Below are 18,247 nucleotides of genomic sequence, written 5' to 3' on the forward strand. Positions count from 1 at the left end.
ATGCTGAGACGGAAAACTCAGCCGTCACGGCAGGCGGCCGGCGGTCCAGGGTGCAGGCGAGGGACGTGGGTAACCAGCCAGACACATGGCGGATCTGGGGGCCGGGAGCTCGTTCCGCCGAGCTGTTCATCAGTGGCGGTGGCACAGCACCCCAAAGGCCACAACCCCAAACAGGCCCCCGACACCGTCCAAGAGGGGCTGATTCTGGCTCCTCGGTCTGGAGTGACAAGGGTAAGACGGAGGCAGGCACGGGAGCCACTGAATCAGGGGTGCACTGAGAGGGACTGGGGGCCCCCCATGCTGGCCTTGGACACGGAGAACCAGCTCAGCCTCTGGACACTGCATAAGCCACGGAGACAGACTGTCCACGCGGCCTCCTGCAGGCCCAGGCCCCGCCCACCCCTTGGCTTGCTGCCAGCTTGGCATGGTGACCTCCGATTGATAAGATAATCAATGCTCTCGCGTGGCGTCCAGCGGCCATGGAGAGTGGACACGCCTGCTCTGCATGGGCCGTTCTCTGCAGCGTTCCCACAGGGGTGAGCTGCTGTGGACACAGCAACAGGGAACACGGCTGCAAAATGCCTTGCAGGGGCTTCCCTGGTGGCCTAGGGGTCAGCCTCTGGCTATCACAGCAACGGCCTGAGTTCGATCCGCGGCCAGGGAGCAACCCACAGGGCACAGCAGACCTCTCCTGACTTGCCAGCTGCTCCCCTCAGCAGTCAATCTGCCTGTTCTCGGGGCCACTCAGAGCCCCAGGAAGGCTCAGCCCCGCCTGGGGGTGGGCAGGCACCAGCTGTGCCCCCCTCCCAGGACCAGCGTTCAGCACAACCTGGACACCTCAGGGTAGGGACTGGCCTCTGCCACGATGCATGACACTCTCAGGCTCGCAGCCCTCGGGGCTTAGCTTCCACCCACAAACAAAAGCTGTCACATTTTTCATGGCTGCGTAGTATTCCACAGTGTCTTCCTGATCCAGTCCTCTGCCCATGGGCACTGAGGTGGCTTCCATATACTGGTTATTGTGGAACCTCCTCCAGTGGTTCCACGCACTGGCTATTGCAGATAATGCCCCGTCCAGCTCCCTGCTGGACATCATGGCCAAGGAGTGGCATTTTCATGGCTGCATAGTATTCCATGGTGTGGCCAGACCCTGTCTTCCTGATCCAGTCCTCTGTCCGTGGGCACTGAGGTGGCTTCCACACACTGGCTATTGTGGATAATGCCCCGTCCAGCTCCCTGCTGGACACCATGGCCAAGGAGTGGCATTTTCATGGCTGCGTAGTATTCCATGGTGTGGCCAGACTGTCTTCCTGATCCAGTCCTCTGTCCGTGGGCACTGAGGTGGCTTCCACGCACTGGTTATTGAGGATAATGCCCTGTCCAAATCTCTGCTGGACATCATGGCCAAGGAGTGGCATTTTCATGGCTGCATAGTATTCCATGGTGTGGCCAGACCCTGTCTTCTTGATCCAGTCCTCTGTCCGTGGGCACTGAGGTGGCTTCCATGCACTGGTTACTGCAGATAATGCCCCGTCCAGCTCCCTGCTGGACATCATGGCCAAGGTGCGGCATTTTCATGTCTGCGTAGTATTCCACGGTGTGGCTAGACCCTGTCTTCCTGATCCAGTCCTCTGTCCGTGGGCACTGAGGTGGCTTCCATGCACTGGCTATTGTGGATAATGCCCCTGTCCAGCTCCCTGCTGGACACCATGGCCAAGGAGTGGCACTTTTCATGGCTGCATAGTATTCCACGGTGTGGCCAGACTGTCTTCCTGATCCAGTCCTCTGTCCGTGGGCACTGAGGTGGCTTCCACGCACTGGTTATTGAGGATAATGCCCCGTCCAAATCTCTGCTGGACATCATGGCCAAGGAGCGGCATTTTTCGTGGCTGTGTAGTATTCCACGGTGCGGGCAGCCTCTGTCTTCCTGATCCAGTCCTCTGTCCGTGGGCACTGAGGTGGCTTCCACACACTGGTTATGTGGCTAATGCCACATCCTCTCACCTGCTGGACGTTTTGAAGGACACACAACTCAGATCGGGGGTCAACTCAGAGGCAGCCTACGAGGCACCCCGAGGCAGCCTACGATGACTCAGCAGACTGTTTCGCATCATGAAGTCAGAAATCACACCAAGCGATATGGACACAGGATGCCAAGAAGATAAAACACAAACAGACGAAGGCGTCTGGCTTTTCTTTTCTGAAAACGAGCGGGACGAAGCACCTAAGGAGCCTCCGGTGGTCCCGAGACCTCAGGGCGCACGCCGGTGCTCCCGTCCCCTCGGGGAAGCACACGGGACGGCGCGGCTGAGTGACTCCACCTCCAGGGAGCGCCCAGGAGACTCCGGCCCAAAGAAATCCCCCCGGATGTCACTCCACGGCCGTGGCAGGGGCTGGAGAACATCCTTTCGCCGAGCCGACGCGTGTCCACCCGCAAAGGGGTGGATATCGACGCAGGACGCCCAAACCCAAAGTCACCTGAGCCCAGGGCGGGCAAACGATTTCTCCAAAGAGCCAGGGGATGAGCAAATAAATGCCGGGGCTTCCGCGGCCCGCGGCTCAGCTCCGCTCTGCTGAAGATGGCCACCGAGACACCCAGCGATGACCCCGGCGTGGGCGTCTGTCACATGTTCCCGACAGAGCCAGGGGTCGGGCTGAGCCGCGTTCTGAGCTGCTGGATTTACATCCTGGGTCTAAGGTGGCGGCATCGCCTCCTCCCCAACATCAACTCCTTGAACTGCTGATGTCTTCAGCGAGAGCGAGAGCGAGAGCGAGACCCCCAATCCACAGACGGGGCTGGAATTAGCGCTAACGGGGCCTGAGTCTGTCTCCGCTGCCCAACGTGGCCTCTTGGGCCAGCTGAGTTTCCTGCAATGGTTTCCACGTCCATCCCACAGGCAGGTGCGGGGCCCGTCTCCACGTGCCTTGACCTCCCAGTGCCAGCCCTGCCCAGCACACCCCCTAAACAGAGCAGAGGCACCCCAGGGCGACACCTCAAACATCTTCCAGAGGCGAAGAAGCCATGGTGGGGGGCGCCTGAAGACCACGGCCAGCAGCACTGGGCAGCCCCTGCAGCCCCAGGGCAACCGATGAGCGCCTCGGCCAGAATGTGGAGCTAGAACTGGACAGATGCACCTGCTCGTAACTCGCCGGGGCCTCCTGCTGCTCTTTGTTCCCTGCAACCCAAGCAGGGAGCTCTGGGGGCTCCTGCGGGCTCGGGCGGATGCAGCCCACTGACATTTGCAACCAAGGAAGAGGCAGGGCAGAGCTGGGGGTGCGTGGAGAGTGTCCTCCAGGGTGACCTTGGGGGTGGAGAAGCAGGTCAGGAAAGCAGAGCAGGGTCCCGGCCCCTCATGCATCCGCTCGAAGGAACACCGTGAAGTCCTGAGAACAGGCTCTGCTCCTCCACCCTAAGGGGCCTCACGGCGCTGCTGCGGCCACTGGGAACATCTGGGCGGCCCGGGAGGCCTCTTCTAGAAGCTTCTCAGAAGTCAACCTCTCTTCCACAGTGACCTGCGAGATCTGTTGCCGCCGAGGCTCCCCACAGCCTCCCCGGCCCGCCTGCTCCTCCTCACACCGAGGCCTTGGCCCCAGGGAAATCTAACGAGGCCCAGTCACCGCAAACACGCTGGGGTTTCGGAAAGGAAGATAATGAGGGAGGCAACCAGGGGCTGGACTGTCCCTTCCCTGCCCTCTGCTTAAATCCTCTTGTTTGTAAGGCAGACGCCCAGCAGGGCTGCAAAGTCCCTCCAGGTAGAAGCAGTAACCTGTTGGCTCCTGGGCAGCACTGACCACAGCCTTTTTCCATGCAGGTGGCCCAGATTTCCCGGGGCCGTGGGCTCCGGGTGTGAGGCTCCGAGCACGCCAGACAAGGGCGGACGTCCCTGCGGCTCAGAAACAGGCTGTCCACTCGGGTGGAACGGCCGATTCCTCGGAAGGAAGCAGGGTGGGAAGCCAGGAGGAGCCTGGGGGAGGCCCGTGGGGCAGAGGCACATGAAGAGGCTGCACCTGCTTCCTGGCCGTGGCTCGTGGAAGCCGACGTGGGGGAGGCCTGTGGGGCGGCGACCTCGACTTGCGTTGGGATTTTTCTCCTGGGCTCCTGCCCCTCCCCTGGCTGGACGCTGACCCCGAGGGGGCGGGTGATGTTGGTGTTTCACGGGGAAACTGCTGCACACGGATCGTGTTAAAGCTCCTCCCCGTGGAAGGTCTTGCACGCGAGAGAATGTTTTGTCTTGACGCGGTGGGGGCAGAACCATTTAGAGCAGGCAGGTTTGGGGGTTCTGGGGTGCCCCCTCCCCTGTCCTGTACAGACCCCGTCTGTCTACCCAGCACCCACCACCGACCTTGAGCTCCACGCTCCGTATTTATTGTGGCCTCCGGCCCGAAACCAGAGGCGCTATTCCCTCGCTGAGCCCTCCTGAGTCGACGGACGGTGAAAACACCCTGTATTTACCACCCCCTCTTCTCTTTGGGGGTACATTCTGAATCTCTAGGGTGCATGAGGCCTCCTTACAAGAGGACAATGTTAAAAATAGCAAGAATAGGCCCAGGATGGAGCAGCTCACTGGCCCTGCGGGGCGAACCCCCCTGGAGGCTCAGCCCTTCCCGCTCCAGCCGGGCCACCTGCAGGGGAGCTCCACCTGCCAGAGGACCCCCAAAACTGAGTCCCCGGCCCTCGGTCTGCCTACAAACACCCTCCCTTCTAGGTGAGCCCTGGTAGGACGGACCTACAAAGCCACCTCATTCACGAACCTCTTCAAAGGGCCAACCACGCCTCGGCGCATCCCAGCCTTCGGAACGACTCTGCCCCTTTCCGCTGGCCAGAGGTGGCGGCCACTGGCCGTTCCCCGCCTCCATGCCCGCACCTCAGTCACACAGCGCCCGTGTGCACAACAGGCGTGGTTCATCCCAGCTGCCTCTGCACGCCGTGTATGTGCAGACGCGGCACGTGCAGGCAATTCGGGGTCCGCGGCCGGAGCTCATCAGACACCCCTGCTGACCGCACGATGCCCGGTCCCTCCCGGTGGTGGCGGAGCTGCGGCCGTGTCCCGGGGAAGGGCAGCTCGGCACAAGGCTGCGGAGCCCTCCCGGTCACATCCCCTGCCGTGGCCGAAGGGGCTTTGCAGAGGCGACCACCAGGGGCCCCGCAGTGGACCGGGAGGCGGATGTGTGAAAGGCGTGAGGTCTGGGCGCCCGGGGAGGGGCCTCGAGTCCGCACCGATGCATTCAGGACGCGAGGAGAGAGCAGGAGCCGAGGCGCTCTGTGCCAGGGGTCGGGGCTTGGATTCCATCGGCCACAGAGCACGGGGCTGTGCCCTCTGCAGGGAAGGTGGCCACGTGGGCAGAAGTGGCCAGCAAGGGCGTCCGGCGCGTCTCACCTTTGTAGATGCCGTTGCTGCCGCCATGGACCTCGCCCTTGGCCGTGACCTCCTCCACGTGCGCCCCCTGGTCGGAGGAGAAGTACACGAGGGTGTTGTTGCTCAGTCCCAGCTCCTCCAGGACATCCAGGACCTGGCCTGTGGGGAGAGGACACGCTGGTGACAGCAGCTTGGCGTGGGCAGGAGAAGGACAAGGCGTATCCTCACATTTCCTTGTCCACTGTGTCCGTGCACGGGCTGCGGTCACCAGGAGGCCAGTGTGCAAGGCCTCCTGCCCCGCGAGCAGCTGACTCAGCCATGAGTGGACGCTGCGGGCAGCAGGGGGATTCTGTGGAAAGACCCCTTAGCACGTTCTACGAGAATCAGTCTCAGCATGTAAGCCGCGGGCTGCGAGGGTCAGAAGACAGAGACCACGCTTTGGCGGCCACCGGCTGCCCACCACCCCGAGGCCTGAAGCGTCCACTGTCGTTCCTCACTGACCGGGAAAACCCAGTTGTCACCATTGCTGTCACATCAGCAAATACGTCTCGTCCGTCCGCAAGTACTGGACGGTGGGCGGCGGCCCTTCGACACTCCGGCCGTCAAACCGCCCACCCTGAGTCGGACAGTCCTCGCACCGGCCTGGCCCTCTCCTCCGCCCTGCACATCTTGCACGTGCCCAAGCAGTAACCCCTCCCCGCCCAAGAAAATACCGTCCACGTCACTAAGAGTCATGCATCGAGCCGGAGACGCAGAGCAGGAAAAAGACCCCGATTTGGAGCAATCTGCAGAGAGCGTCCTGATGCAGCCCCGTCTCCGTATTTGTGGGTACGGGGTGCTGACTGCACCGACGTGAGCTCACAGCAGCTCAGTGCGGGCGAAACATCCCCGTGCGCTGAGGCCTCCCACACCCCGTGGGCAAACCACGGAAGGCGTGACCTGGACGTGGGCTTGGGAGGCTGTCAGTGCGCAGGAGACGCCTGCAGGTGCAGACGGAAACCCCTTCTGCAGCAGCCCAAGCGAGGACGCGCCGTGGAGACAGTCGTCGGGGCGTGGCGCCCCGCCCGGCGAGCCTCAGAGCGGTGGGGCGATCGTGCGCGACACGGTGACTGCGCGTTTGGTCCGTCCCCTGGAGGGTGGACCCCGAAGCAAAGAGCCGATGTGCGTTAATAACGTGGGGCTGCATCCGTGGCGACATGGCCGGAGCTGGAAGGGGCGGCACTCGGGCAAATAAGCCAGAGGGAAAAAGAAAAAGACCAGGTGGCTTCACAACAGGACGAAGAGAGGGGACAGGAAAGACATTAATGAAAACAGAAAATGACCCGGCCCGTGGAAACCAGAGCCCTCCAGCGGGGGATCAGCCGGGGCCGGCAGCCGAGAGGAGAAAGCCAGCACTGCACGAGGAGGAACAGAGACGCACGATAGAAAGAAATTAAAGAAAAGTGCAAGGTGTGGTTGACCAGCTGCACCCCTGGAGGGCTCGGTGCAGGGAGAGAACTGTGCAAATCTGAGAGATTTTCACCCCTTTGAATAACGGGGCCCAATTTCAACGCCGCTCCGGTGCAACGCCGAATCCTGGCCGTCCTCACCCGAGCACTCCACCTGTGCTTCCCCCCAACACACCCCTCTTCCAAGGTGTGCCCCCCCCCCCGCTTTGGGTTAAAAGCAGGAGAAACCGGGAGACTCTCAGGCACACACAAATTGGGGCGCCGTCCGGCTCCCTCTCTGCAGAGACGGTCAGAATCCAGCCTGCCCTTGCGGTCCCTCCCCACAGACGCGGGCAGCATTCCATGCCGTTCGGGTCTCGAGCCAGAATCTCATTTGTAAAGCCCAGAGACCATTAACCATTTAATTTTTCATAAGATTGATCCCAGCAAGGTCTGACCGATTTCTCTCCTCCAAATTCCGAGCAGAAGTCTCCCGGGGGACCCCGCTCGCGGTACGACTCTTGTTTTCAGAGCGCTGCGTCGCACGTCCGAGGCCCACAAATATTATTTTTCAGCAAGGTGCTCGAGGTATAATGATACCAATTTATACAGGAATCGAGCTTGGAATTACCGGGGTGGGCTGCGGGATGGCCCACAAATGAAATGTTTTATTTCACAAGCCTTCGCACTCTGCTCCCCCGAATGAAACCAATACAGAAAATAAGCCGTCTCGAGAGCTCCTGGTATTTAACGAGACAGCCGGCGCGGGCGTGTCGGGAATGCACGCCTTGCCGCCTTGCCGAGCAGACGTCTGTGACCCTGACTGTGAAAGTCTGGGTGCCTCTACCTTCTCCAGGAGGGGGTGAGGGTCACAGAGCAGGCCCAAGTTCCAGAGAGTTCCTTCAGTGCCTGGATTCAAGCCACAAAGAAGTGCAAGGCCAAGAGTGTGCCAGGCAGGACGGAAGCGTTGCCCAGGTAGAATCAGGCGTGACCTCAGGTGTGCAACTGGGAGCCTGTGAGAAGCTGGACCCGACAGAAGTGGACCTGGTTAGAATCTCCACGGCCTGTCTCTGAGTGGAGGTGAGAATGTGGATCAGCTCACTCAAGACGTGCCTCTTAGCTCTGACAACGGAGTTAAAGAAACGACCGAAGAGCTCAAAGACAGGTGAGTGCATTAGGAAGACGTGGTCTGCATCCACACCGTGGAATACTACTCAGCCATGAAAAAGGATGACTCAAGCTCTGCGCGGGAACACAGAGGGAGAAACAGAAATATTTGATGGTTTCTGTCTCATGTGAAATATCTCTAGAAATCAACCAAAGGAACAGACAAAACTAACCCCAAACAAACCCTAATATCTGATTGCGGGATCGAGGCTCCCTGAGGGGGCTGTAGGGCGAGTGCTGCGGACTAAGGGGTGAGGGGCATCACGGACTGTGGTGCGGGATTACGGAGCTCTGTGGCAGGGTGTGGTGTGGCCACGTACATCTGAAAATTCAGGGGGCGAACCCCTAAATCATCTACCACATTGTCGACCAATTTTACCAATAAAAACAACACATTTTAAAACAAGTCTCGGGGTGTCTCACTAAATCTTTGCTCTGGACACTCATTACCCTTTGTTTCTTCGAGGTAAGACTCAGACAAAATCAGGCAGCGAGGTGCTGTGAAGTAACGAGTCACCTTTTTGGAAGCAGCAGGCTCATTAAGGAAAAAAAAACAAAATCTTTGTAAAAGAAGAATTTCCAGGGAGGACCAGGAGACCCTGATAAGGAATAAGCCCCCCCTTCATTCCACGGAGCAAACTCCCCCAAATCATTTACTAAATGATTTTTAGTCAGCGCTTCACCTGACGACAGGTGAGCAGGAGGACTCAAACATCCCCAAGGAGCTCATCTCTCCTCTCGCACCATTTATTCTGTGTCTCGTAGCCTGGGGACCCCAAAGGCAATTCTCTGCTGGCTTATGTGGCCTCAGGAACCCCCCCAGCCACACACCGGGGCATATTTGTCAACGTACAAAGGGGTTTATTGTCTGCAGGAGAAGCTATGCTGATCTCACGTGGGTGAACTCGCTTCCCGGAATCAACGCTCAAGCTCTCTAAACCTGATCTTCTGGCTCACATGAGCTCCAGGGATCCACCAGAGGGGACATTTGCAAGCACGTGAGTTATCGACGGGATAAAAGCAAGTTCAAAAGCTCACACGCGAAGGAGAAAAGGACAGCGCAGAACCCCAATAAAAGCCCTCAGACGGGACCATTGAGCTCCATCCCGCAAGCAGGTCCAGGGGCAAAATTGAGGCTCTGTCGTCCTGTGGGGGCGGGGGCGCTGTGTGTCTCTAAAAATACCCTTCGGAAGGCAGCTATGCTCACCACTATACCACCAACGCACCTTTCTGGACCTACTCAACATAGAGCTTCCATAGGATCCAGCAATTCCACTCCTAGGTATTTACCCAAAGGACACAGAAACATCCATTCCAAAGAGCACCTGCACCCCTATGTTTATAGCAGCACTGTTTACAATAGCTAAGCTTTGGAAACAACCCAAATGCCCAAAAACAGATGACTGGATCAAGAAGATGTGGTTCATACACATAATGGAATATTACTCAGCATTGAAAAAGGATAAACACATGCAATTTTCAGCAACATGGATGGAGCTGGAAGGGATCATGCTCAGCGAAATAAGCCAGAAAGAAAAAGAAAAATACCAGATGGTCTCACTCATAGCAGGAATCTAGAAAACCTAAATAAGGGACCAGGAAAAAGAATAACTATAAGAAAGTGAAAATCAAAATCAGCAAACAACTATGAACCAGAGACACTCTATGGGGGGTGGGGGCGGGGAAAAGAGGGATTGGGGTCAAAATAAGGGGGTTGTAATTGTATGGGGAATATAAAAATAAAATTTATTTAAAATAATTAATAAATAAATATACACCATGGAATATTACTCAGCAAACAAAAAGGATAAACACATGCCATTTGCAGCAACATGGATGGTGCTGGAAGGGATCATGCTCAGCGAAATAAGCCAGAAAGAAAAAGAAAAATACCGGATGGTCTCACTCATAGCAGGAATCTAGAAAACTTAAATAAGGGACCAAGAAAAAGAATTAGTATAAGAAAGAAAATATCAAAATCAACAAACAACTATGAACCAGAGATACTCTATGGGGGTAGGGGGTGGGAGGGGAGGGATTGGGGTCAAAATAAGGGGGTTGCAATTGTATGGGGAATATAAAAATAAAATTTATTAAAAAAAATACCCTTTGGTTGTGCCTAATTTTTAGAGAGAAGCAAGCAAAATATTGTGATAGTGAAAAAAATCAGAAGACGTGGGGTTTTCTTACGAGGCTCCGCACGGGTGCTGCTAAACGCAATGTGGGCCCCATTAGCCCAGAGCAGATGGACGCGAAGACTCTTCCCTATGCAGAACACACAGCATGCAGCTCTTGCAAAAGGGTGGGGCCTCGGGACCCCACCCTCTGGGGGCAGAGGTGACGTCTATGCCTCCTGATCAAAAAAGACAGATGCGTGGCATTTGCAGCAACACGGGTGCAGCTGCGAGGGAGGGTGCTAGTGAAATTAGTCACAGGGAAAATAAAAATATTGGATGGTCTGACTTACACGTGGAACAGGGAGAAAGCAAACAGAAGGTCAAGAAAAAGTCAAAACTAGCAGCTGACCCTAGATCTGAGGCACACGGCAAGGGAAGAAGAGGGAGGAGGTTAAAACGGTGCACGGAAACCCACAAGGGAATGGGGCGACGGTTCACGGGTGATGTGGTGGAAGTATTGGGACTACAAGGATGGAAGAAAAAAATGAGTGAAAAATGCTTCTCCTTGCAGACACCCCACACATTCTGCGTGGATCCCGGCTCCCTCGCCCCACAACTACTACCTGGACACCCAGCCATCAGGTCTCCCGCCCTGCAGTGTTTCCGCCTGTGCTTTGCCTGCAATACCCACCTACCTCCAGGGGGAGGCGCTGACACCGTGCGTGCGAGAGAGCTGAAGCTGCACCCTCAAGGCACAGCAAATGTAGGGGGAACAGTCCAGTACTATGTGCCTCTAACACACGCGGGTGCACATACGTGTTCAGCTGGGCATCGTAGGTTTTTCCCTCACCCACCCCAGACTCTTCTATTCACTGCAACAGGCACACACTCACTTGAAGACGAAGTAATCCCAAAGGACGAGAGGAGCCAGCATTTCCTGAGTACATTTTCCAGGCCGGGCACCGTGCTGACTTCAAATATACTGCTTCCTTTAATCTGAGTAATTAATTCAACCCATTCAGACAGGTAGAAGGAACCTATCCACAGAGATTGCTATGTTTGATTTTTCGGATCAGCCTTAATTGGGTCATGAGTTAAAAGCACTGGGCACCCAGTGTATTCCTGACATCGGACTTTGGCCTCCCCTTTCAAATAAATACCTGGGTCCTCGGCGGGCTATTATTTGAGCATCGCTTTAACCCGGTCTTCTCCCTCCTAGCGCACCTTCCCTTTCTGGCCCTTCAAGTATTTAACTAGCAAATTAATGGTGCTTCTGGGGAGGGGCTGAGGGTGCAGGACGCACCGCCAGGAACATCCCTGGAATACCCAAATCCGCATCCTGCGTCCCGCTGTTTAGTTTCAGAGACAGGCGTCCTGTTCTGCCTTACGCATTTCTAGCTCCAAGGCAAACCCAAGAAGGAGGGACTTGAGGGAGCCTTAGAATGCAGGGGTGGGAGAAAACCATTCAAGAGCACCAGTCCCAACGGGTGTGTCACGTGTAGTTGGTGTGTGTACACACACACACACACACACTCACACACTCAACAGCCCACAGCCGGCTGTGTGCTCTGCAGTATGGGTTCCAAAGTGTCGTGCACCCACTGACACCTCGAGGGTGTTGAGTCTATGGACACTGTTCTGGTCCAAGAGCCCTGTTCGGGGACACAGAGCAGATGACCTCACCCACACGCAGAAGGTAAAAACCCAAAGAAAGGCTCGGACAAGCCTAAATCAGACCATGAGCGCTTCCTGTCCCGGACAATGGCCTGCTGGCGTCTTGCATCTATTCCTCCCTCCCTATATATTTAACACGAATCCAAGGACCTTCAAATAGCGTCTCGCCGGGCAGCCAGGCTGTCTGCATTGCTTGGTCATTCTCAGTAGTGCTGCAATGAACACAGATGTGCACACATCCCCTCGAATTAGAGCTTTTGCATTTTTTTGGAGAGGTACTAAAGGGGCACTGCTGGATCGGAGGTGACAGATCACTGGATAAAGAAGATGCAACACACACACAGACGGTGGAATACTACTCAGTCATGAAAAAGACGTAACAAGATGGCGGCCACAGTGGAATAATAGTACTTGGCCATGAAAACGATACAACAAGATGGCGGCCACAGTGGAATAATAGTACTTGGCCATGAAAACGATACAACAAGATGGCAGCCACAGTGGACTAGTGCTCGGCCATGAAAATGATGCAACAAGATGGCGGCCACAGTGGAATAGTACTCGGTCATGAAAAAGATGCAACAAGATGGAGGCCACAGTGGAATAATAGTACTTGGCCATGGAAACGATATAACAAGATGGCGGCATGGTGGAAAAGTGCTAGGCCATGAAAATGATGCAACAAGATGGCGGCCACAGTGCAAGAGTACTCGTCCATGAAAAAGATGCAGCAAGATGGCGGTCACAGTAGAAGAGTACTCGGCCGTGAAAAAGATGCAGCAAAATGGCGGCCACAGTGGAAGAGTACTCGGCCGTGAAAAAGATGCAACAAGATGGCAGCCACAGTGGAATAATAGTACTTGGCCATGAAAACGATACAAGATGGCAGCCACAGTGGACAGTGCTCGGCCATGAAAACGATGCAACAAGATGGCGGCCACAGTGGAATAATAGTACTTGGCCATGAAAACAATATAACAAGATGGCGGCCACAGTGGAACAGTACTCGGCCATGAAAAAGATGCAACAAAATGGCGGCCACAGCAGAACAGTGCTCGGCCGTGAAAACGATGCAACAAGATGGCGGCCACAGTGGAACAGTACTCGGCCGTGAAAAAGATGCAGCAAGATGGCGGCCACAGTGGAACACTATTTGGCCATGAAAAAGATGCAACAAGATGGTGGCCACAGTGGAGTAGTACTAGGCCATGAAAAAGATGCAGCAAGATGGCAGCCACAGTGGAACAGTACTCGGCTGTGAAAAAGATGCAACATGATGGTGGCCACAGTGGAGTAGTACTCAGCCATGAAAAAGATGTGACAAGATGGTGAACACAGTGGAATACCACTTGGTCATGGAAAAGATGCAACAAGATGGCGGGGACCGTTGAATAGTACTTGGCCATGAAAAAGATGCAACAAGATGGTGGCCACAGTGGAACAGTGCTTGGCCGTGAAAACAATGCAACAAGATGGCGGCCACAGTGGAACAGTACTTGGCCGTGAAAAAGATGCAACAAGATGGTGGCCACAGTGGAGTAGTACTAGGCCATGAAAAAGATGCAGCAAGATGGCAGCCACAGTGGAACAGTACTCGGCTGTGAAAAAGATGCAACATGATGGTGGCCACAGTGGAGTAGTACTCAGCCATGAAAAAGATGTGACAAGATGGTGAGCACAGTGGAATACCACTTGGCCATGAAAAAGATGCAACCAGATGGTGGCCACAGTGGAATAGTACTCAGCCATGAAAAAGAGGCAACGAGGTGTTGGCCACAGTGGAATACTACTCCACCATGAAAAAGGCAAGATGGTGGAACTGGAGGTCATGACAACTCAGGAGAAAGACAAAACTGGGTGATTTCACTAATACGCGTAAAGGAACAGACAACATCAAATGCAAACAAACCCGAGGAACGTGGCTGCAGAATTGAGGCTACAGCAGGTGAAGGTGGGGCAGGTGGGGGACCAAAGGAGTCGGGTGGACGACGATGCAGGCTCTGGCGGTGATGCGGTCACGCACACCGAAGGGGTGTGACCCTGCGCCCCTCGGTCACACGCCGTGTTAAAAACCAACATAACCTCAACTACAAGAATGCGATTTAAACAAGGCCCCCCGGCTTTGCCCCCAGCCTCGCGCACGGCCACCCTCTGTCCGCAGTGAGATCGGAGCCAGCCCGCTCCTGCCCCCGAGAGCTGCCTGTGTAGAAAAACCTCCCTGCCCGGCTGCCCGTCCAGCAGGCCTCTGAGCATCTCGCAGCAGAACCCCTGAGCCTCCTAAGAGGCTCCTTAGCTTTCAAAACAAACTGTCACGTCCTCTGACTCCGGTCCTGCTCCTCGGCCTAATTGCCACCCGCGCGCAACGAGACCGAAATGTCAAGCCGTGTAAACAAAGCCCAACGGTCTCTCCCTCCCGTCAGGCCTCCAATCTCCAAAGACGTGCCCCGGGCGCGCGTCAGCCGCGGGCACGCGTGTGCAGGGCGCTGGCTCCTGATGGAAGTTGGCAGGCGGGAGGCGGCGGGGCCGGCGCTGCTCCCTGACAGCCAGTTCTGCCTCCCCGGGATGAACGTCAAACCACTCCCAATGCCGTCGTTTTGCCATTTCGTCCTCCCGCGGCTGTTGTCTTAGTCCAGCAGGAAAACAAAAATACCGTGACAAGCGTGTTCTTCCTCCAGCGACTTCGCCAGCCTGGCCCTGGGCGCGGCCCAAGTTCCACCCGCCGTCACGGGGAGGAGATCACGGACCAATGTCCCCGAGGGGCCGCTCTGAAACGGAAGCACCTGAGAAGCCTCTTCCTGCACATGTCGGCCGCTGGGGGTGCCCCTGGGAGGGGTCCCCGCTGCACGAGCCTGAGGATGAAGGATGAGCGGCGCCCAGTAGATTCCAGAAACCACCAGGCTGGCTCCACTTTTATTTTCTGCATCGATGCGCCCAGGGGCTCCGGGGACAAGGTGCCCTCGGGATGGACACCTTCTCATTGACGGGAACCCACGGGCCTGCCAGCTGCCCTCCCTTTCTCTACGCGTGGGCGCCCACAGACGGGTCACAGACCCCGAGAGAGGCTCCTTCCCAAGTGCAGCACCCCAACGTCCACAGCGGGGCGTGACCAGGCCCCCAGCCCAGAGCCCTGGCCGCCGGCTTGTAAGATGCGGCCCCTTGAGTGAGCCCGGGACCGCCCGAGAGCAGAGGCTCGTCCCGGCACACTCTGGGTGGTTCCCGGACCCCGTGTTGCAGCTGGGAGGCCCCCCCGTCTCCAAGCACACGCGTGAGCTCCACGCGGCCTCCTCCTTAAACAAGCCTCACACTCTCGGGCAGAGACTGAGCCGCAGGTGGCGGTGGGCAGCCTGTCGCGGGCGACCTAGGTCTGTCCCCGCCGGGTGCACCCCGGAGGCCCCCCGGCCTCATCATGCCGGGCTGCGTTTGGGTAAACTGTGGCGAGGCGTGGAGAGATCTCATTTCTGAGTCGTCTCAACCCGCTTGAATAAAAGTGGGTTCCTCAGGCCCCGCCAGGCGTCCCGGCGGCCGAGTCCGCGGGTACCACGGGCGTCTGGCACTCGGTCGGCGGCTCCCGTTTCATGGGATTCCGAGCTCCCCTCCCGCGGCGCGCAGACCCGGGGCCTGATCTAGGGGGGGTCACCGCGCGCGGGCTTCATCTTTTCCAGTTGTTTGTTTTTGAACTTCTGCTCCCACTTTGGGGGGTTCGCAGCACATCGAAGTGATACAGTTGAGATTTTCACAGACTCACGCATTTTTTTAGAGCACCGGTCTGGATGCAGCTGAAGAGAAACTGTGCGTGGAAACACTGGCTCTAAACACACACACGTGCACACGCACACGCACACGCACACACCCCGCAAAAGGGGATTTTCAGTGAAGGGAGGCACCCATGTGAAAATAAAATCCAATTTGTTGCTTCACTTGCGTTTTAATCATCGCCGCCGAGATGCCTTAGGAGCCGGGAAGCCGGTGCCGGCTGAATATTCAAAATATTCAAATCTGCAAATGAAACCAAGCGGTGCAGCGAGCTGGAGCGGAGCGGGGAAGGGCCCGACCTCTCAGCTCCTCCCTGCCCGGCGGGGCTCCAGCACCGGGGTGACCTCAGCCCCTTGGCAAAGGACAGGAGGATTGTGTTCGCGCAGAAGGAAAGTTGCTGACGTCTTTAGCCATCGATGTCGTGCAAAGTCGGGGCGTCTGTAAGAGTTGCTCCCCCGCACGCATCCTATTAGCAACGATTTCTGTTCATTTGCTTCTGAGACCAGCAGCCCATGGGCAGCTGGGATCAATTTTTTGGTCCAAGGCGACCGTCCTCCTGTCGCACACAGAGGCCGTCCGCACCCGGGTTGCCCCTGGTCCTTGCACGTGGCTGTCTTTGGTGACATCAAGGATTGTTCGCCTTCATGCAGCTCAGTCTCGCCACCCCTGCTTTATTATTTACCGCTTCGCTGGCAGGCCTGGGTAGACGCGGCTGCACCACACGCCCAAGACATAGGTGCCAACGTGTTTTCTGCCTCCTGTGCTCCTCCCGGTTCCCACTGCATCTGCAGGAGGAATTTACTGAGACTCGCGGGGACGGCAGCACAGCTTCGCCCCCACGTCGGAACCAGACTCAGGTCCTGCTCTCGTGTCTCTGGGGCTTTGCACCAACGGGCAGTTTTCGGACCTGCAGTTCCCCGTGGGAGAAACGTGAGCTGGGCCGTCACCGCCCTGTTCCGCGTCCCCTCCCCAACCTCCCCTTTTTCATGGCCTTCTTGACATTCTACCTGCAACATTTTCTTCACCGCCAGCCTCATCACGAGATTTTCTTCCTTGTGACTTTCATCCACATCATCATCATCATCATGACCACCATGTTTCTTCAGGATGAGCTTCATCTCTATCTTCATCATCATCACCATGTCCTTCCTTGACATCATTTTCATCATCAGCAGCAGCTTCGTCATCACCACCCCCATCATCATTGTCGTCATCATCATCGTCGCCGCCATCTTTTCTTCAGGATCATCTTCACCACCATTTCTTCCTTGTCATCACCTTCATCATCACCATCGTCATCATCATGACCACCATGTTTTCTTCAGGATCCTCTTCATCACCATCTTCATCATCACCGTTTCTTCCTTGTCATCATTTTCATCCTCACCACCCCCATCATCATCATTATCACCACCACCACCCCCATCATCATCATCATCACTACCACCCCCCCATCATCATCATCATCACCACCACCCCCATCATCATCATCATCACCACCCCCATCATCATCATCACCACCACCCCCATCATCATCATCATCACCACCACCCCCATCATCATCATCATCATCACCACCCCCATCATCATCATCATCACCACCACCCCCATCATCATCATCATCATCACCACCCCCATCATCATCATCATCACCACCCCCATCATCATCATCATCATCACCACCCCCATCATCATCATCATCATCACCACCCCCATCATCATCATCACCACCACCCCCATCATCATCATCATCATCACCACCCCCATCATCATCATCACCACCACCCCCATCATCATCATCATCATCACCACCCCCATCATCATCATCATGACCACCATGTTTTCTTCAAGGTCATCTTCATCACCATCTTTATCATCATCACCATTTCTCGTGTCATCACCTTCATCACCTTCATCATCATCATCACCTTCATCATCACCGTCATCATCATCATGACCACCATGTTTTCTTCAGGATCCTCTTCATCACCAGTTTCATCATCACCATTTCTTCCTTGTCATCATTTTCATCGTCCTCATCACCGTCATCATCTTCATCATCATCATCATCAACAACCCCATCATCATCATCATGACCACCATGTTTCCTTCAGGATCATCATCACCATCTTCATCCTCATCACCATGTCCTTCCTTATCATTACCTTCATCACCTTCATCATCACCATCTTCATCATCATTATCACCACCACCCCCATCTTCATCATCATCAAGATTTCCTTCCTTGTCATCACCTTGCTCTTCTTCTTCTTCTTCTTCTTCTTCTTCTTCTTCTTCTTCTTCTTCTTCTTCTTCATCATCATCATCACCAATGCCATTTTCTTGTTAGCTACCTTCATCTTCATCCCTAGCTCCATCCTCATCACCACCTCTTCATCATCACCCTCACCCTCACCCTCATCACCAACACCTTCTCTGTTATCATCTCCAGCCCGTCCTCACCACTGTCTTCTTCACGATCATTTCCATCATGCGTGTCCTCTTCACCTCGCCACTGTCATAACCATCATATTTCTGAGTGAATGCAAAATACTCACCACAGTGCCCGGTATCCATGAGGTGACTCTGACGTCTTCCCCAAAAGTTTCATCACCCTATTACTGTGTCATCAATTCTTAGCCTCCTGCCTTGACATGCCTTGAAGTTTACATGTGAGATTTTCTTCCTGGGTTTCCTAGTCTTCCCCATCCTCCCGTCTATACTGGAGCAACACGGCTTTCAAATTTATTTT

General features: G+C 55.6%; 1 protein-coding gene across 26 annotated transcripts in view; it reads right to left on the reverse strand.

Moving 5' to 3' along the window:
* Positions 1-18,247, reverse strand: part of STS (steroid sulfatase) — a 375,016-nt gene that overhangs the window by 315,586 nt on the left and 41,183 nt on the right. For all 26 annotated transcript variants that reach the window (XR_008552053.1, XR_008552054.1, XR_008552055.1 and 23 more), the window contains one exon: positions 5,379-5,516. Coding sequence is in view for 13 of the 26 variants with exons in the window: in XM_054695869.1 (XP_054551844.1) it covers positions 5,379-5,516 (138 nt within the window). In the remaining 13 variants the exon portion in view is untranslated. The remainder of the gene's footprint in view (positions 1-5,378; positions 5,517-18,247) is intronic.

Source organism: Talpa occidentalis, unplaced genomic scaffold, assembly GCF_014898055.3.
Source record: "Talpa occidentalis isolate TD23 unplaced genomic scaffold, MPIMG_talOcc4v2.1 talOcc4.15, whole genome shotgun sequence".
Taxonomy (NCBI): domain Eukaryota; kingdom Metazoa; phylum Chordata; class Mammalia; order Eulipotyphla; family Talpidae; genus Talpa; species Talpa occidentalis.